The 19,974-nt window shown below is 45.4% G+C and overlaps 2 protein-coding genes and 1 long non-coding RNA gene across 4 annotated transcripts in view; 2 read left to right on the top strand and 1 right to left on the bottom strand.

Moving 5' to 3' along the window:
- The window catches only part of LCORL (ligand dependent nuclear receptor corepressor like), a 146,040-nt gene extending 142,478 nt beyond the window's left edge, over positions 1 to 3,562 (top strand). The window contains exon 7 of one of the 2 annotated variants that reach the window (XM_031943321.1): positions 3,297 to 3,562. In XM_031943321.1, coding sequence (XP_031799181.1) covers positions 3,297 to 3,480 — 184 coding nt within the window. In that variant the 3' untranslated portion in view covers positions 3,481 to 3,562. The remainder of the gene's footprint in view (positions 1 to 3,296) is intronic. The other variant, XM_031943317.1, reaches the window with a different exon arrangement.
- A 5,706-nt stretch (positions 3,563 to 9,268) lies between these two features.
- NCAPG (non-SMC condensin I complex subunit G) overlaps positions 9,269 to 19,974 on the bottom strand; it is a 32,810-nt gene continuing 22,104 nt past the window's right edge. Inside the window, exons 15-21 of the mRNA XM_003773355.4 lie at positions 17,447 to 17,628; positions 15,544 to 15,718; positions 13,702 to 13,863; positions 13,066 to 13,210; positions 11,923 to 12,012; positions 10,574 to 10,646; positions 9,269 to 9,417 (exon numbers count right to left, since the gene is read on the bottom strand). Coding sequence (XP_003773403.1) covers positions 9,294 to 9,417; positions 10,574 to 10,646; positions 11,923 to 12,012; positions 13,066 to 13,210; positions 13,702 to 13,863; positions 15,544 to 15,718; positions 17,447 to 17,628 — 951 coding nt within the window. The 3' untranslated portion in view covers positions 9,269 to 9,293. The remainder of the gene's footprint in view (positions 9,418 to 10,573; positions 10,647 to 11,922; positions 12,013 to 13,065; positions 13,211 to 13,701; positions 13,864 to 15,543; positions 15,719 to 17,446; positions 17,629 to 19,974) is intronic.
- Positions 12,586 to 19,974, top strand: LOC105750923. Its single transcript, XR_004230355.1, has 3 exons — positions 12,586 to 13,029; positions 13,668 to 13,726; positions 18,349 to 19,974. It is a non-coding gene; the product is annotated as an uncharacterized LOC105750923 (long non-coding RNA).

The raw sequence follows: 19,974 nt of genomic DNA, 5'->3' as shown, positions 1-19,974 counted from the left end.
CAACACCGAGTTCGAATTCTGTCTCAGACTCTTAAAAGCTGTGCATAATCATGAGTAAAATGTAGGAGTTGAACTGGATCACTTCTTAAGGTCCTTTCCAACTCTAAATCTACTATCTCTGTGATAAAAGGTTCTAAATCTACCTCTGATTTCATTTATCTTATCCCTTCAAAAAAGCTGCTGCCACTCGTCTTTGTCAGTTCTTTTTTCTGTGATCTTACTAAAATCACCAGTAATGGCTTCCAGCACGTTTACCAGCTCTTCCAGTAACCCAGAGTGCAGTTCATGGGCTTGGTGATACGACATCACCAAAGGCTTCTTGGTGTTTGATAGAGCTCTTTTCCTGCCTCCTTCCTCAAGCTTCTGGGTCAATTCTTTTGCAGGAAAAAAACTAAAACGATCAAAATCATTTTCTTTGACAAAAGCAGCAAAATGAGGACTGAGCAGCAATGCTTTCCTGTGTCATCTATTATTGTTCCGTCCATCCCGAGCAGCTTTCCTTCCTTCTTTCATCTTTTCTCCAGGATAAATTTTTTTAATGTTTCTTTTAGCATTTCTGCTCAGCCTCCGTTCATTGTAAGCATTGGTGCTCATGACACTGCTCTTAGAAGAACAGATGCTGATTTTCTCTTCACAATCCACTATTTCCCCTTCCACTCTCCTCCTCTATAAAATGCAGTTTGGACTGTAGAACTCTCTGAAAAAGCCCCTTTCCCACTCCAACTTCACTGGACTCCCCTTCCTGGTTATGGCCCCCTCCCCTTTCTTAGCTTCCCCACCACCACATTTCAGTGACAGCTTTGAAGTCAAACAATCCTCTCGGCCAGCACCCTGGGTCTCTCCTGCACTGATGCTTCAGGTGAAAGGTCCTGTTGGCAGGCCCCGTCAGTTTTGTCCTACACACTTTGAGGGCACCTTTCACATTCCTGTAGTTTCCTTGACTGCTTCCTGTGCTACTTCCCGACGGTGTATCCCCCACCCCCTTCAGACTAGATTCTCACCAGCCCTTTCATGCCCTCTTTTCCTTAGCCAGGACTCTCATTCCTACATCTTAGGCCTGTAGTCCAGAAATAAAAGTACAAAGGAACAAAAGGAGGAGCACCCCGGGGACACACGCAAGCCCTGACCCACACTGGCTTCGCATCCCGGCCCCCAATGGCTTTGCGCCCTCCCAGAATTTGCTCACCCTGTCCTCTGTCCAGTGAGGGACTTCACCCAGACGATCACGGGTTTTCTTTCCGCTTCTAACCCTTTCACTTGCACTAATGAAAGAAGACAAGGTTTTTTTCTTTTAGGGTCCCCCTCTTTATCAGATATATTACGCCCTAGGAGAAAGTGTGCTCTTCAGGATACTTGGCAATACCCAAAATAAATAATCACAGATGTCGGTAGCAGCACCATCCCCCAAGCATTAGCCACTGGAAACTCCCAGAGGGCTCCTAGGGCATTTTGTCAACCCTTCATCCGCCACTATGTCAGGGGCTGGAGAGCAGCTGGAGCTGGCAGCCTCAGCGTGGGGCAGAGAAGGTCAAAAGACGGGACAGAGAAGGTCGAAAGAGGGCTGGGGGAGGGCCAAAGGCAAAAGTCACCCTCACTTCAGGTCACCCTGTTTGTTTCCTTAACTGTAAAATGGGGGTAATAACAGCAACTACCTAACAAAACTGTGAGGATCAAATGAATAATACTTGTAAAAAATGCTTAGCACGATGGCTGGCATCCAGTGGGCACTGGCAAATGCTCCTTCCTCTGCCCATATTTAGGACCGGTTGCCTCAGGATGTAGGGAGAGGAGATGAGAAGGGGACAGAAATCAAGGGACTCTGAGGTGGCTGACACAGATCTGGGGGTTTCCTGAAGGAGGAGAGCTGGTCGTGGTCTCCAGTTATTCTAGCCATACAGGGCACCGTCAGGCATCTCGTGTCCTCTCTACTCCTAAATGCGGCACTTGGTACCATGGGCACCAGGAAATCCAAAAGGCAATTCTAAAGAGGCTTTCTTTCTTCCAAGGCCCAACCCACTAGGACCTTCAGACTTGGCTTTGCCATCAAACTTGAACAGCCTCGCACCCATCAAACTGATGAGGCTGATCGGGAGTCGTGAGTTGATGATGATGGAGGGACAAGACGAGGTCCAAGATGACTGATTATCATGTCACTTTTTTGGGTCACCCCACAGCTGTGGAGAACCTGAACATTAGGGATTGGAGGTGACTGGGGGGGGGATTCTGCCCAAGGAGGGGGCAGGGCAGCAAGCATTCTCAGGAAGGGACAAAGCGACCCTCCCTTCTCTTTCCAACATGGCAACCATTTAATGGAAAGAACACTGGATTTTAACTCAAAAGGCCCATGTAGTGCTTCAGCTTGACCTTTCGAAGGTGTGACCTTTGTGGTCTTTACATGGGAGTCAGAATGATCCTTCAGGCAGCCTATCGGCTCTGGGCTGGGATGCACGCTGAAGCGAAGGCCTCCGGTTATCTTGATTAAGGCCCCATACCCCTACTCTGCCTGGGGCATCCCTGCAATCACCTTGTTACCCGCCACCCCCAACTAGGCAGAGTCAGCTTTTGAGAGCACTCAATCTCCAGGTCTCCTCTCTGCCAGCCCAGAACAATCAAGTCCTTATTCTCCCCTGCCAGGACTTTTATAGCGGTCCCCATCTCCAGCCTCTTCTCCCAGATGCTGAGGTAGCATTCCCACGGGTCTGTTAGCTCCTCCAGTGCTCAAGAAGCTTCAGTCTTCCTTGAGAAGAAAATACAAATAAAAAAGAGTAAAATCCAGGGCTTTTTCATTGGACTTGTTAGGGTCTTTTGGCTCTGGCTGTCGCCTTCCTTCTCAGCCATCCTGCCCATTCCCAGGGGCATGAGCCCTGCAGCATCCCATTTCTCTGCTTGGGGATGGGAACCTCTTTCTCCTTCAGACCTCAGCTCCAATTCCACGATAAGCCCAGTGGGTGATGGTCTTGATCCTCCAACTCGTCATCTCTCCAGAGTTCCCAATTAGTCTCCCCCAAATAGAACAGAAGCTCCTGGAGAGCAAATTTTGGATTTTTTGTCTCTGTGTCCCCCAGTGCCCGATATCCAGGAGATGTTTAATAAACAGTCACTGAATTGAAATGCCTTCAGTTCAACAAAACATCTAGCCCCAGAAAAAATAATTGCCACCCTTTAGTAGAATGTTTTTGCTGTTCTATAGTAGGTTGGTTCAAAAAACAAGCCAAATAAGCAATTTCTGTTCAGAAAGTTGATTTGCTTGCTTTGAAATGAAAAAGAAACTAAATTGTATTATGTTTGTTTTCCAGCATGCTACAAATGAAAACTGATGAGAATCAGGGTTTGTCTGACATGAACACAGCAAGTAGTCCTTTGAAGCCCATTAAGATGTGCCTTAATCAGCCCACCGAGTGGAATCCAAGTGTCCAAGCCACACCTCTGGCCAGCTGGCCAGCTGGGAACCACGAGCTCCCCAGTGAAGAGAAGAACTAGGCTGTCAAAGCGTTCTTGCACTATCCCCTTTTGTACATCGCCATCGTTTCTACCCAATGATAAGCATTTCTTGTTCTTGAAATATTTCCAATCTTGTGATTTGTCTTTATATTAAATCACTAGCATTATTCATTTGATTTACTCTTTATATATTTTTATATGTTTTGCACCTGACCATCGTGGGGTTTTGCAGTACAAATGGAACTTGATGTTTCTCTTTTAATAGTATTTTGTGACTTTTGTATGTCCTATTGAGTTTAAATATATAATTTTGTCTCTGTTTTGTTTTGTGCACAAAGTTCTAATATATAATGTAAAATGTGACTTGGAGAGCAAATATTTTAAGGTTTGTGCTGATGACCTGATCCGTACATGATTTTGTAGCAGTTGGATGCCGATGATAATAATAATAATGATAATGATAATACTGACTTTTATAAAGCGCTTTAAGGTTTGCAAAGTGCTTTCCATACATCATTTCATCTGATTACCTACCAACTACCTCGAGGCAAAGCAGTAAAAGGCAAGACAAAGATGTGTCCCCAAGGAAACCTTCAGCCATTTCACATGTATGGGAAAGTCACTCACGAGCTGTCAACCATTTGCACAGTTCCTTTTATAAGTGGATTTGATTCATTTGATTTCAGTTGACTCATCTTCTTCCTCCTGAATTTTTTGCTTAGATTCTGGAAATGGCAAATCTATGGGAAAAAAAGTTTCTATGGATTCAATTTCAAGGTTGTCATTTAGCCAACTTCTGGGGGCCCTTTGTGCAGGCAGCTGGATGGTGGTCACTATGGAGAGGGATTCCTTTGCCATGTATCTCTGTAGACCTCCGTCCCTTCCAAATGAAGAAGAACAGCGTGGAAAGGGTGGGCTTCTAACAAGGAGGCCGTGACTTTTGCTTGCTCTCTTCCCAAAACCCAGACAGAGCCTCTGCACTCATCTCATGATAATTTGGTTTGGGTTTGGGGCCAGACCTCAAATTTCATCCATATAAAAAACTTTGGTATAGAAACAACTTCTACAGATCAGAGGCAAGTCTTAGAGCAAGATCTCCGACCCTTTTGTTGTGGTCCTAAATTAACCGTTAGCAGATCAGTGAATAAGAGTTCTAAATGCATCAAATAAAAAACACGGGACTACAAAAGAAGCCGATTATATTAAAATAAAGATGTGCTTTTCCCATACAACTTCACAGATCCCTCAAAATCTGTCCATAGGACTCAGATGAATAATCCCTGTCTTAGCAGCCGAGACACTGAGGAATTGTGGTCCCACAGTGAGGACAGGTCAGAGCAAGCCTCGAATCCAGGGCTCCCTGCCTCAAGGCCTAGTCCTTGGGCTGGGCTGCTTCTCAGTGTTTTTTGTGATACAATTCAAGCATAAGAGTTCAAGGTGCTTTGTGTTTGACTTGGTTTTACAAAAGTCTTCACTGGCTGACCTGGATCAGGGAAAATCAGGGGTGCTGACAACCAATGGATTGCCCATTTGGACCATCCTGGGTAATTGGGAGGTAAAACAAAACCCATCCTGATAAAACACAATATTTTTCTTAACAGCATATTTCCAATGCCTTTTAAATCAAGGTGACTTATCATAGTACATTGAAAGGTTTCTTTCCTCCCAAGAATTATAAAGCATATCGCTAGGTTGAAATTGTGGTTATTCTTTAGAATAACTTCTGGGAGGAATTCAAGGCTTCCTGGGAGCACGATACAGTGGGAAAGAGGCCGAAAGGGGGAGTCGGCAGCTCTGAGTTCCAACGAGGCTCTGCCCTCCATCCCCGGAGGGCCATGGGCAAAAGGCAGGAGCCCGACTTCCAGATCCGTTAAAGTAGGAGGGTTAGATAGACAGCTTCACGGGTCCCTTCCAGCCCTGAACCTCGGAGCGCAGGCTCACTGAGGAATTCTCTCTAATTTGTCCTTCCGCATCTTTGGGGCAGCCATGTCTGTCTTCTCGCTTCCCCCCATTCAGCCGCCCCAGCGTTTCCGATTCTCTAGTGACTGTATGGTAGTATCTAGTGGTTCCCGGCAAATGCCTCTTTGGTTTTAGAACAATTCCTTCCGTGATGTCTTAATGCTACTTTTTTCTCCTCAGAAACATCACATTAAACTAATATAACCCATTGAAAATAAAGTGTACATACTTTTGGTCCTTGATGCACAATTTTTAGTGGGAAAAAAGGTTCAATGTTAGACATTTTCTGTCGCGTTTTCTTTGCTGGGAATAAAAGAAATAAATCGGTGTTGGTGTGGGGAGGGCCGTAAAGGAGGGCTAGGGCGAGCTCTCTGGGGGAGGGGGCCTCTGAGGGACGGGGGGGAGGGGCTGGATTCGGCTTTGGGACTCAGCTACCCTGGCCTGCCTGAGGACCGACCATCTCGGGACTGTCCTCGGGCCTACAGCCGGGCAGCTTCAAGGGGGGCTCGGGGTGACTGACGCCTGTGCCGCGCCCGGTGACCGTCAGAGGCAGGCGGGAATCCGGGCCAAGCTCCGAGGAAGCCGGTGCGTGAGCCGTTACCGTCTGCTCGAGGATCAGAAGCGCTAAAAACCATCCTTCCCAAATGCAAGCATTGGAGCTGCCTCATTTAAGGGTTTCCGGTTTTTACGCAGCTTTTTAGTCACTTTCTCACAGGAGCGGCCAACCCCAAAGTCAGTTTACTATGAGCGTGACTCACGAAACCGGCCGCTTCACTGCCGGTAACAGGCGCACGCTCGGTTTCCTGCCCGCCTTCCCGCGCTCTGACGTCACTCTTCCTTACCCAGCCCCTCGAGCGCCGCCCCGCAAAGCCCCAGGATGCTGGGGCAGCCAGAGCCCGCGCGCCCCCGCTCGGCCGCCGCGGCCAGTCCCCTCGAGGGGCCCCCATGACCCCCTCCTCCGCGGCCGCGGCCAGTCCCCTCGCGAGGCCCCCATGACCCCCTCCTCCGCGGCCGCGGCCAGTCCCCTCGCGGGGCCCCCATGACCCCCTCCTCCGCGGCCGCGGCCAGTCCCCTCGCGGGGCCCCCACGACCCCCTCCTCCGCGGCCGCGGCCAGTCCCCTCGCGGGGCCCCCACGACCCCCTCCTCCGCGGCCGCGGCCAGTCCCCTCGCGGGGCCCCCACGACCCCCTCCTCCGCGGCCGCGGCCAGTCCCCTCGCGGGGCCCCCACGACCCCCTCCTCCGCGGCCGCGGCCAGTCCCCTCGCGGGGCCCCCACGACCCCCTCCTCCGCGGCCGCGGCCAGTCCCCTCGCGGGGCCCCCACGACCCCCTCCTCCGCGGCCCGTCTGGCACCGGACGCGCCAATGGGTGCCTGCAGAGGCTGTCCCGCCCCTACCCCCGCAGCCCAGCCACCCGCGGAGGAAAGGCGCACTTACTCACCAGAGGCCGGGAGGGAGGAGCGACCCTCGGCAGCGATCAGAGGCTGAGAATGGGTGGGGAGGAGGGCGGCGGGGGCGCGCCCAGGCCTGGCGCGAGCAAGACCCGCTCCTGAGCGGTCCGAAGTGGCTCCAGACGCTAGGGGGCGTGACCCGGGTGGGGAGGGACTAGTCGCAGGCCCCGCCTCCCACGGCCGGGCGCTTGACCCAGGACTGGCGCACAGCAAGCTCTCGCGGGCTTCACTGGTCCCTGCTGTAATTATTGAATTCGAGGCATGGGCTCGGTCCAGTTCCTCTGCGTCCTCCCGTGGGGCGTCCCTCGGCCCTTTGAGGCTCGTTGCGGCCAGCCCCCTTCGGGGCCGGAGACGCCGCCTCGGTCCGGCCCACGGCTGACCATGGTTCCAGGGCCGACCCCGAATGGTTCTGACCTTTTCCTGGGGGTGACGGGCAGGCCGGAGCTGACCCCGAGCCAGGCGCTCCCTGGGAATCCCAGAGGTCTCCTCCGGATGAGGAGGAAGACCAGCCCCTCCCAGCCGCCCCCTGACTTCCGGAAACCCGCACGTGTCCTGACGTGACGAAGACCGCCCAATCCTGAGAGGCTCCTCCGGCCCAAAGGGGCGGGCGGGGCACGTGACCCTTCCTGGGAGGAGCACTGCGTGCCCACGGGCTCCGGGAACAGCTCACTTCCGGTAGGTGGCGGCCGGGCCTTCCTGTTGTCTCCCAGCGTGATCCTGAGGACCTGGGCCCTCTCTCCATAAAGGGCTCGGGTGGCGGCCGTTCCGCGCTCCCTTCCTCTCCACCGGGCAGATCTTGTTCCTTTTCTGGAGCGGCCATCACCGGGCACAGGCGGCACAGGGATGGGGTGTCCCGCGTTCTCCGAGGAAGGTCGCCGGGCGTATAGGGAGGTAAGGAGGCGTGTGCCAGTGAGACCTGCCTGCCAGTCAGTCAGTCCGCAAGTGGGGGCAGGCAGGGATGAAGCTTCTGCGGGTTTCCGGGAGCGCAGGAAGATGGGAAGGAGCGAGTGGGAAAGGGAAGGTGCTGGCGGGGCTGGAGGGCCCGGGGGGGGAAGCTGCTCCTTGGGAGCCTCGAGGACGGCCGTTCCCGGTGACATCAGATGCAGCTTATCCAACGCCGACCATGAGGAAGTTGGGGGGAGGCGGCTGCTCCTCCCAGAACTGAACCCCGCCCCCGCCTCCTCTGGTCCCCGATCCCACCTCCCGCGAGGAAAGCAGCGCCCCCAGGCGGGCCCATTTTTTAATGCCTGGCACCCGTGAATGCGAACTTGAGCTGGGACTTTGGCGTCTGGGTCCCCCGCGCGCACCTCGTCCAGGAGCAGCCGCGTAACAAGCCCCTCGGTCTGGTTCGCTGAAGGACCCCGGGGGGGGCTGCTCGCTGGTGGAGAGGGGCGCCCCCCCCCCGTCCTCCCCTCTATTCCGCACGTGCTCCCTCCCGATAGGATCCCCGTGTGCTGAGCTCTGAGGGTGGCACGTAGCAGGTGCCCTATGCACAGGGGCAGACGGGAGACAGGACGTTACCTGCGGGGAACACCCACGGGCCGTTTTTCTCTCAGCTACCCCGTCCCATCATCCCCCGCTCAGAATCCCACGGGGATTTGCTATTTCATTACAACCGGGTTGCTTAGGAACAGCCGGGCCCTGCTTTTTGTTGCTCTCTTTCATTTTGCTTCTGACACTCAGGGCCCGGGGACAAGGCGGGGCATCCATGAGACTGGGGCCGCCGAAGTCAAAGGCTCTTCCAGCTCCAGAGCCATCTCCCCCCACGGAACCCAGTCTGCAACATCACCCCCTCATTCGGCCTGCGGCCCTTCTCCCTTTCCAGCTTCCATGAATGCGCTAAAGAAACAATCCCAACCTGAACCATCCCCAGCCATACTCCGTGTACTCCCAGAACCCAGGGGTCCCATCCTGCTACCGATGATCCCATGGGGGGGGTGGGGGGGAGTGCCTTCCGAGCAGCTGCAATCCCACCTGAAAACACAGCTTTTCATGACAGTCTTTTTGTGCTCTTTTCTAGTATGGGGTTTGTGTCAATCGTTGAGAAAATAAGTTTCGCAGACAATAGAAATGAAATTCTTTGAACTTTATAAATGAGAAAACAGTAATTAACTTGGACAAAAGCATTAGTTTTCATTTCAAAATTGACAAATATAATTAAGATGTCTGAGAAAAAGGCAGGATCTAGAAAACAGAAGGAATGAAGTAAAAAAACGAAGACTGAAGGAAGTTGGTATAAAACAGAAGACCAAAGAATTAAAATAGTGAAAATGTGTTTATAGGTCAGTTATAAAATGCAAATAATAACTTTTATTAATATAAAAGCAATTGAATAATTTTTCTGCCCTAAAACGCAAAAGACATTAAAATGGGGGGGGGGGGGGGGGGAGGGGGGGGGAGGCAGTGATGGGGCTGGCGGGGGAATGCAGGTGGGAAGGCAATTCTTAGTTGTCTTCTTCACCAAGAAGAGGTATAAGATTTAGTTTTGTTTTTTCCAAAGCTGCTGTTTTAGCTCGCCTCGGTAGGCGCATCTTCATCTCTGGAACTGGTTCTGGAATTTCTTGGTCACTAAAAGGAATATGAAATTCATCTATAGAACTTGAAACCATTTCAATTCAGATTTAAAATTTCTAAACTTCTTATTGCTACAAAGCAGCTTTCATCTCATCTCATTAAATGTAATTTAGTCAAGGACTAAAGCCTCTGGAACACAAGTTCATCTCTTAGTTAACAATATTTGTTATTAATTTGTTATTAACACAGAAAACTTATTGAGAGGGAATGTTGGATCCCCTCAATGTTGCTTTTGTATCTAAAAAGATGTGGATACAATTTGATTTCAAAAAGTCCTAGACCAAGATCAGTTGAATATTTGCAAAGAAATAGTTACCAATAGCTACTCAAAAGAAAAATTCCCATTCGTTCACAAGGAATATTATTTAAATGTTCTTATCTCATATTATTCTCACATTATTCTAACCAAGTCCTGAAAAAGGCTCTTTTTCACCTGAGCTTAGCCAATATTGACAGGAAAATGAATTTCTGAAAGCACATAGATGTATTATTAGCAGGACTGACTATTCCAACTAACTTTGAGCTGAAATTGAGCTAGTCTTTTTGTGAAGACCAAGTCTCTTTTCCAGTTTTTCTGTCTCTTTCTTCATCTGGAAAATAGAGATAGTTGTACTTCTCAGAATTACAGTGAGAACCGCATTAGATCATGTACCCAAAGCAGTCCACACACTTGCCAAAGCTAAGTGACAGCCGAGTATCACCATCTCATGAATCCAAACAAATCTCAAACTCAGAAAGTGTGAGCCTGCAATTCTGGGTGACTTTAATTTTGGAATATATTGTTAGACAAAGAGAGAAGCGGCAGCAGCAGCACAGTGGAGAACAGTAGCTCTACCCAGAATCATGGAAAACGTTGTAGTGAGCAGGGCCAAGAAGCCCAGCACAGAGATCTCAACCAGAGCATGGGGCTCCAGCTGCAATAATAGATATGTTTATGGCCCTTCCAAGTTGGTAAAGCCCTTTAGCAGATCCTGCATGCTTCAGAGCAATTCTCTGGGGTCACTGAGCAAGCCTGCACCCAGGGCAGGGCCCAAAGCAGGTCCTCCTGCCCACTGCCCACACGTGTCCCTCAATGCTGCCGGACATTGCCAGCTGTTCCCAACTCAAGAGACGGACCAAGAGGACCCAAGGGGGCTAGCCTCACACCTACCTTTCAGAATGAGGTTCACCGTGTTGATGCCTTCTATTCACTGATTTTGAGGCAGCTGCAACTTTTCTGCGTCCTTTGAAAGAGGACAGAACAATTTATGAGCAAACACCCCTTGCCAGTCCCGGGAACCAGAGTCCCAACAACGTCAGCTCAACAGAAGTTTTTCCCTCCTGATAAATTGGGTTTTGGCTTTGCGCCCGTCCCGTGCTTTCCAGATCCTTGCTGTTTCCCATGTATGGAGAGGCCTTCCTGCAAATTTCTACAAACCCCGACTCAGATAGGGCCTCTTCCACAAAGCCTGCCTGGATCTTCCTTGTGCAACAAGCTGCTCCGACACCATCCAATAATATCTATGTTATAGCTAAGTTCCAATCTTACCCCCAAGATCCATGAACCATGAATATTACCCTCCATGAACCTGTTGTCTCTGCAGCACCCGCTATAGGGCCTGCACATAGGAACACAGGGCCTGAATGTCTGAGCAGGATGGAGGAAGGACAGGCCAGGTGCCTTCAAGCCTCAGGGCCCTGCGATTCCCGAGACTGTTAACAAACTGCTACACCTCCACAGTGCAGGAGGAACGAGGGCACCCAGCACTCTCCTGGGCACCCAGGGCCATGCAAACCCATTAGTTTCCCTTCGCAATGCAGGTGAAGGCAAGCAACCCCATGCTCATCCTCATGTGAAGTCATGGACATCGTGGTGCAAGGTGGGGCACGGAAGCCACCAAACTGGGCATGAGGGAAAGGGATCTCAGTGCCACAAAGCAGAATCTCGCCTCACCACCAGCCACAAATGGGAGATGCTTTGTAGTCCACATCAAGAATTCTGCTTGCTAACCTCCCTCAAAAATTAGGAAAGAAGGGGCAGTTAGGTGGTGCAGTGGATAGAGCACCAGTCCTGAAGGCAGGAGGACCTCAATTCAAATCTGGCCTCAGACACTTAATATTTCCAGACTGTGTGACTCTGGGAAAACTCGCTTAACCCAGTTGCCTCAGCCAAAAAAAAAAAAAAAAAAAAGAAAGAAAGAAAAATTTAGGGAAGAAGCTGAAAGCTCTATGAACTTTTTGGCCCTGTATTCTTTTTTATTCTTTTCTGATAAGGAGCAAAGCATTAATACAAATGGTATTTTCATTTTATATGACTTCAGGACTAAGAAAAATGACACTGACTATGGGAGGGGAAAATGGAGTTACTTCAGAGATCTTTTACAATTTTAATTCCTAAAGAGATATTAAAATGTTTTGCAACATTTCAAAATAAATATTAAATTAAGTGACATATAGTTTGTGACTAAGAACAACTGTTTTATTTTGAAGTAAACAGTGAGAAGTCAAACTGCACAGTACCTTTGTTAGTCTTGGATGCAGTGGTTTTAAGTGCCTTGGCATCTTTACTTTTGGTTACAAAAGGAGTCTGAAACATTTCTTTGTTTTTTTCTGTTTAAAAAAAAATAGGAAAGATAAAGCAAATTCTTCTTAAGTACTTACTTTACGTGTCCTCAGTATGAATAACATCTTTGTTAAACCCAAAATGACATCCAAATCATAAGTGACACAGCATATTCTTATGACTTCAGTATTTTAGACCCTATTTGAGACATCTAATAATTGATGGACTACTCCCAGTTTTATAAAGATGCATTCTTCAGTACAATAGCAATTAATTCCAAATGCTGTATGACAATATCACATATAAAAATCAATGAATATTTCTTAAGTGTCCACTATGTGCCATACCATGTTTAAATGCTATAGAATACAAAGGAAAAAAAATGAGTCTGTCCTCAAGGAACTTGCATATTCAATTGTGGCAGCTATGCATATCTAGCATTATGTAAAAAATATGGGGGGGGGGGGGGAGAGAAGAGATATAGGAAAAGCAATAGTATCCAGGGGGAGGAAAGGGGAAAGAAAAGAACAGGCCAGAAGATGATACTCAAACTGTCAAAGTAACCAGGAATCCTAAGGGAGGGGTGGGGAGGAGGGAGCATTCAGGCTTGGGGCGTGTAAAAGAAAGTAATACATCATGAGGCTAGAAAGGGAAGCTGGAGATCAGCATGTAAAGGGCTTCAAATGCCCATTAGAAACTGCTCCTCTCACCATAGCCCAAGAACATGTCAGCTTTTGACTGTGACTCACAGAAATCCTGAGACCTTTCTTCAGAACTGCCATCTACACACGCTTCACCTTATTCTGGTGGGGATGCCGCCCTGTCCCCTTAGGCAAGACTGCCCACAGATACATCCTCAACTTCATCTAATGAGGTTCAGCGCATGTTAGAATTTACTGTACTTTTTCATTTCATCATTACCAAGGGCCATACAAACCCATGAGTTTCCCTTTGTGATGCTCTCCTCACACACAGGTGAAGGCGAGCAATCCCACACCCATCCCCATGTGAAGTCACGGATGTTGTGGTGCGAAGTGGACGCGGAAGCCGTCAGAATGGCACATGTGAGAATTTACTGTACTTTTTCATTTCATCATTACCTTCCTCATTCTGATTAGCAATCATGGAGGTGCTCTGACTGTCCTGGGCTCCTGAAAATTGTTGGCCACCACATTCACTACTCACTTTGCTCAACTGTATCCTGATCTTCTCTAAGGTTCTCAAACATGTCCTATCTTTTACTTCCTGTAATAGAAAAGATTATCATTAATACAATTTAAGTGGCATTTTTTAATCTTGCTTCAAAAAAAGAGCAATTAGACATCAAGTTTTGTGATCAAATAATATTAAGTTTAACTAAATGCTTCGGCAGAGAAATAATTTTGTTTCTTAAAAACAAAATCACCTTATACAGTATTCAGTTAAGAATTATATTGACAAGGTTGCCCACTATGACCGTTACTATTTAATATTGTATTAGAAATGCTAGCTTTGGCGATAAGAGTTGAGAAAGAGATTAAAGGAATAAGAATAGGCAATGAGGAAACCAAATTATCACTCCTTGCTGATATGATAGTATACTTAGAGAACCCCAGAGATTCTACTAAAAAGTTGTTAGAAAGAATTATATTGATTAAAAGGGGAATAACAAAACACCTAAATTCCTTAAAATAAACATTTCCATATATATATTTTTACACAGCTACAACAAAGGACATTTTCATTTACTTACACACCTCAAGAATCTCATCCAATAACACGGTAAGTTCTTTTGTAGAGCTGTCACTGAATTCTAAAGAATTCAAGGCTTTTACATAAAAGCGAATTTCTGGCGCACTTGGATTTATTAAGATTTCATTGCAAATTTTTATGGCTAAATTATCATGTACTGTTGAAGTCTAGAAAAGCAAAAAAAAAAAGTACGTGTGAAAATCAGCTGCAGTTTATGACTGACTTGCCCAAGAAGCTCTTGTAAGATCTAATCCAATCTTTAACTCCCTGAGCTGAACCTTTATGCTTGTACAGTCTGCTATGACTCTGAACTCCACATATTCTGATTTGCCTTGTCAACAGTCTTCTTATTCTCTCATCCACAAACTGAAAATTCTCGAGTCCTTTTTTTCTATTTTCCCAGACCCACTGGTTATAGTCAATGATCAAATCTTTCTTTACAAAAACCTATATCCATCCTTTCACTGCTTATCCCAATTTATATTATTTGATTCAATCCTAAATTCTCTTCTGATGCCTTCCTGATAGCAATTTATTTTAGACTGTGTAAATTCCTGAACATACTGTTTTGTCATCAAACTCTCATCAACTTTTTTCCTGCCCACAAGATCAAGTCCAAATTCCTTGCATAGGTATTTCAATATCCTCTAAAATCCACCCATTTCACTTTTCACTTTTCCAAAATCTCATATTATTCCCCCAAATTAATCCCAGCCAGGGTTCCCAAAAAATAACTTGCACACTGTTGCCTCTGTTGCTTTCTACACTTTCCTTTAGAATGTCACTCTTTTCTATGTATCTGAGGAACAGCCACCCTTCGTGCCCCACCATCCCGGCACGACGCCCCCTTGGTATCCGAGTTCCTACAGGATTTGACATCCTCATTTATGTCTCACAGACCTGGCTGCCCTCTCACAGCAGCCCCACTCCATGTAGAGAAGTGACCCACTGCTGCTCTGCTCTGATCCGAAAGATGTATTCCACTCCAGCAGAGCAGTAAAGACAGCCCTGGCCAGACCCCCAGGATGAGAAAGGAAGGGGGAGCATGTCTCACGGAAGAGTTGAGGACAAGGACGATTTAGGGACCAAGAGAGGAAAACCAGGACACCTGCCTGGGACTTTCAGGGATCTGAAAATCTGTGTTACAGGAGAGGGTGGAGACACTTATTCTCCTGGGTCTTAGGACTGAACTAAGGGTGCTGAGTAGAGATGGAAAAGGGCAGATTTGGGTTCAAACTAAGAGTTTCCTAACAACTTCTAAGACTGAGTTGCCTCCTTCATGAAGCAGATCTTCCACTTGCACAGGGGCAAGCTGTGGGTTGAGAGAGGGGCCTTTCTGAATTCTGAGTCTATCACCTTTGTCTCCCCACGTAAATTTAGTCCCCAGGGACCCCTGGCACTCAGTAAATATCAATGACTTAACTGAACTGTAGGCCTGCAGCAGGCCAAAGAGAGTCCTGGACTCATGATCAGAAGTCCTAGATTTGATTCTTGGTTGTGACCTTGGAGAAGTATTCACCACAGCATGCCTCAGGTTTCTCATCTCTAAAATGGTTTTGAAAAAATAATCCGCTCCTAAACGGCTGTGGGGGTGCCAGCTCAAACCCTCAGACAGAACAGCTATCAAAGGTCTCTGTTTTAGGGCATTGCTGACACGTTCTACAGCCTTCTTCACTTTCTCAATGACCACTCCCCAATATCCCAGAGGCCACCCCCATTTCTACAGTTTCTCTTTCACGTCTGAGTCTTGACCCTAAGGGCTGAGCCCCAATGGCACCAACCCCACAACAGGGAGACCTCCATTACTAGGTCAGTCACCAATCTCTCTTCTGTGCTCAGAGACATACCTGGTAGTCCTGGGAATTTCTGACTTGAGGATTCAACCCACTTGGTCTCGTCAAGTCCACAAGTAGTTCAGCTACATTAGCAATATCTATTTCAGCTAACGGAGAAGATGCAGGCGCATTAAGCAGTGTTTTCAGAGTTGGGAAAAAAGCTTCTTCAAAGCACTCCTGATTAGTCCTGTTATAAAGTCATGAGGCACTATTAAAATAGTATGAAATTCACTTTTAAGAACAGAAGAAAACCAAATGAACATTAACAAACATTACCCATAAAGTTTACTCCACTACTGTACAGATTGGCCCAACATTATCTAACCATCCACCTTGGGTAGGATCATTTTTATCTGAGCCTATCACACCTCAGCAAAAGTAGACAGCCAGTTAAAATTAGCAGGGTCTTATGAACAACATTAAAACAAAACAGGATGGTACAAAGAGGGAAACAGAGTTTGGAACCTGAAGCAAATCTCAATCTATAACTTACTGAGCAACCTCAGGTGAGCTCAACTTCTCTGGGACTATTTTCTCATTTGCAAAGTGAACATTTTGGATTAGATAAACTCCTGTGTATTTTTTCAAATCTAAATCTTATTAATCATAAATTTTACATAAGTGTGGGTTGAATCAAACTATCTTCAATGAAGAGAGAAAAATTAGCTGAGAAATTACTTCCAAAAGTTCATAAAAATATTTTTGTAGGTCAAAAAAAACAAAAAACCAAAAACAAAACTGAAACAATGACTAATGTTTGGCATTAATATAAGTAAATGGTAATTATTTAATGCAAAATAACAATCACTGAAGTAATTTTCGAATCCCTTTTCACGCATACATGTTTTTGAAGTTTGCTTTCCTATTTTGGACAAGCAGGAAGTACAGGAAGCCTTAACAGAAGCTCTGCTGATTACCCTAGAGTTTCTACCTAATCCAGTTCCAAACTGGACCAATTTGTCCCTCTAAGAATAATAGCACCTAACTCCCAGGTGGTTGTGAAAGCAAAGTATGGACATATATGTAAATCTCTTTCTCTCTGTCTCTGTGTGTGTATTCACACACACACACATATGTAGATATATTAGCTATTATTACTTAAATAATGAAGAAGCTAATGATATATGGAAAGAGAATGCTGTTTTTAAAAGATCCTCTAAGGCATCTTTTTGTCCTGCTGAAATAAATGTTTATAAAACAATAAGCACAATGGGAGCTGATTTTTCTACTTCTTTCAGGAGACTGAGATGGCAAAGACATGTTGAAAAGAGCCTGGAAAAATCTGTTTGCTCCATACTAGCACTCATCAAGAATGCTTTTAATTCATATATAGGTGATTCAAACATTTTGATTGATTTTCTCACTAAATTTCCCCCCATGTCTCTGGTTCAGAAACTTTTCACATCAATCCCTTGATACCCTCACAACTGTTGCTCCAATAAAATTTTCTTCTTCATGCAGTTAATGCTGTACCTAACTCCCTCAGGAAAACATCTCTGACCATGATGCCAAGCTTCAAGTATTCTGATTCCATGATGGAGAAAATGGTTTTGAAATACCTTTTTTCTACTTTCCATTTTTTAAAAAATACTTTGGGATAGCTTTGTTTGTCTGGTTTGGGCAAATTTTAAATGTTTTAGCAAAATGTTACATAGGAAAACATTGAAATTCGTATTGAGCAATTTAAAGACTCTTGTGACCCCAAATATATAGCTTGTTGCATATAGAGACAATTTTATTGGGTAAAGTGAAGAGGGAAATTGACTAAATTGTTATAAATGCACTTGTTCTATAAAGTTAGAATTAAATTCTTCGAAAGTTCTCTTGCCTCTCTTTTCCCTCACTGCCCACAATTCAACTGAGGAGTTATAACATTTTAAAGTCACATTTTAATACATGAATTTGATCCAAATACCTGCTTGCATAAGCAAATATAGGAAAGAACACCCCTAGGCAATGTCGCAGCTGAACATCCTCTTCAGTCACAGGATTGTACCACAACAAAACAAGACGAGAAAGAAGCCGGCTACTGACTAATTGTCCAGAGAACATCAACTTGGCCAGTCCTTCTGCAGCTGCTGTCCGGAGCTCAGAAATCTGAAGCAGATTTCAAAAATGACAACAAGAATCGATTCACATTATTTCCTACTTCTACAACAGACAAGAAATCATCCCTGATATTTTAAACTATAATTTTCTAAAGATAAAGCTCAAAATCCACCGACCGACCTAGTTCTTCTAAAAGAACAAACTATGGCAAGTGTAGTACAAAAAGACAGAATAAAATATATAATTTGTCCATTTCATAATTTAACCTGGGATCAGGTGGTTATAACTCATGTTCCAGAGTAAAGTTTACAAAGTATTTTTCTAAGAAGAATATTATTATTCACACTTTTTAAATGAAGAAATTATTTCTAAATATTGCAATCTTTTGACAGCTAAGAGATCAAAGTCATTTGAGAAGTGAATTCCTACAGTTATACCGATCCAAACTGTATAGGCAAGAACTATATATATAGATTGCAAATTGTGAAAAATGGTTGGAATTATTGACTATATACATACATATATGATACATACATACATACACACACACACACACACACACACATATACCCCTCCTAAGGATTTTCAGTTTCCTACTTTGGAGTATACTACATTCCAGATTCTAGATTCTCTTGAGTCACAACGGGTTTCAGAAGCCACCTCCTATAGCTCCAGTCACTTGTTAGCATAGGAAGTCTCTGGTGCTTTGGTCTTTAGATTCAGTAAAGCTCTGCAAACTAACTCAGCGCTCCCCTTTTTCTTTTCAAGGGCATGAAGCTGCCTTTTCATTGAAGGACCTGGACTTTCTTCCTAGTCTTAGCAAAGACTAGATAAAAGCACTAAGCTTAAGGGTCTTCTGGCAAGGTCTGCCTGACAAGAGGCCTAGGCTGCCTGTGGCAGGGGCAGGATCTGCTGACTACGCTATTTACTCTGGGCCTTCCTTTCCTTCCCCCCCCACCCTCCCAATAAAAGGAGTAAACTCATAATCCTCTGAGTAATTCTTCAGTTTGTTCTAACAATTGCTACATGCCAGACCCTGTGCTGCAGGATCGGGGATTCAAAGACAAAAATCAAACAATCTCTATCCCTAAACCTTACATTCTTGGGAGAGACATGGACTTAGAGAATATATGTAACAGACAAGAGAAGTACAAGTTAGTTTAGGGGAAAGGATCAGGAAAACATGTATGTCGAAGATGGAGCTTTAAAGTGAAGCTGAAGAAAAGAGGAGATCTGCACAATATCAAGTTCAGTGGTCACATTTTGCAGGTCAGCGAATTGTCCCGAGTCTTATCTGGGAAAGTGCCAGAGGTGACCCCTGAATCCAGGTCTTCTGGCTCTATCTTTTCTATGACACCATGTTGTTTTCTTATAATATCCCCTGGGCAAGACCAAAGAGTTTTTACTAACCAGACCTACAGTCCTTTCTGCTTCCCTGAGAAGGGGTTGGGAAATGTAACTCAAGTTAGCAGAGCTTCTGGGCTGTTTGGTCCATGCTGAGGACTCAGGGTCACGGTGTAATCAAGATCCCTCTCCCCCAAAACAAGGAGGAATTATTCAAAAGCTATCTTTTCCCCCTTAGTTCCTAATAATCTCTTTTTTCAATCTATAGTGTTGTTACATTAGCTAGAGAAATTACTTTGTTTTTCATTCTGTACATATTTTTACACTGTATATACCAGTCTATGTTCATATTATTTTTGCCCTTCTCCAGGGTAGCAACTATTTCATTTTTAATTCCCCAAAGCCTAACATGATCTCTCACATAGAGTAGATTCTAAACAAATGCTTGCAAAATGAATAAATGATCATACAATATAATCCTCTGGTAGAAATATTCATGAATCAATCTAAATTTTCTTGAAATTTTTCTTGGAAGAAAAGAACAATAAGAAAATGTTTCACCTGCACTAAAGTCACTAATCTGAATAAGCCCTTCAATGATTAAGTACTTCTTACATGCTGGCAATATGTTCAGCTTTTTACTAGATTTAAGGGGAGAAGTAAGACCTTCTGACATAAAGGCTCTCCCTCTTATAATCCTTGTGTGGGAGACAAGACCGATGCATGTATGGCCAAAACAATTTACAAACAACAGGTTGACCAGAAGTGTTTCCAAAGCAATTTTAACATCTAAAAATATGAACACTAGATGGGTCCCAAAGTTTTCAATTTATATATTTGAAAAACCAAGAGAAAGCAAAATAAAGAATCCCTAAGTAGTCCTCCAAAAATAAGAGCACAAAATATTATACAAGTAACTCAATATTTGGTTTAGAAGATACTATATATTGCAAGAAAAACATGTTTGATGCTCATAGAATCCATGTATAAATGTATACCAAAAAATAACATTACATTTTAAGGATATCTCATAAGAGGCTGACATTTGTT

Source organism: Sarcophilus harrisii, chromosome 6, assembly GCF_902635505.1.
Source record: "Sarcophilus harrisii chromosome 6, mSarHar1.11, whole genome shotgun sequence".
Taxonomy (NCBI): domain Eukaryota; kingdom Metazoa; phylum Chordata; class Mammalia; order Dasyuromorphia; family Dasyuridae; genus Sarcophilus; species Sarcophilus harrisii.
Note: the sequence above shows the minus strand (reverse complement) of the source record. Positions and strands in the feature narration are given on the sequence as shown.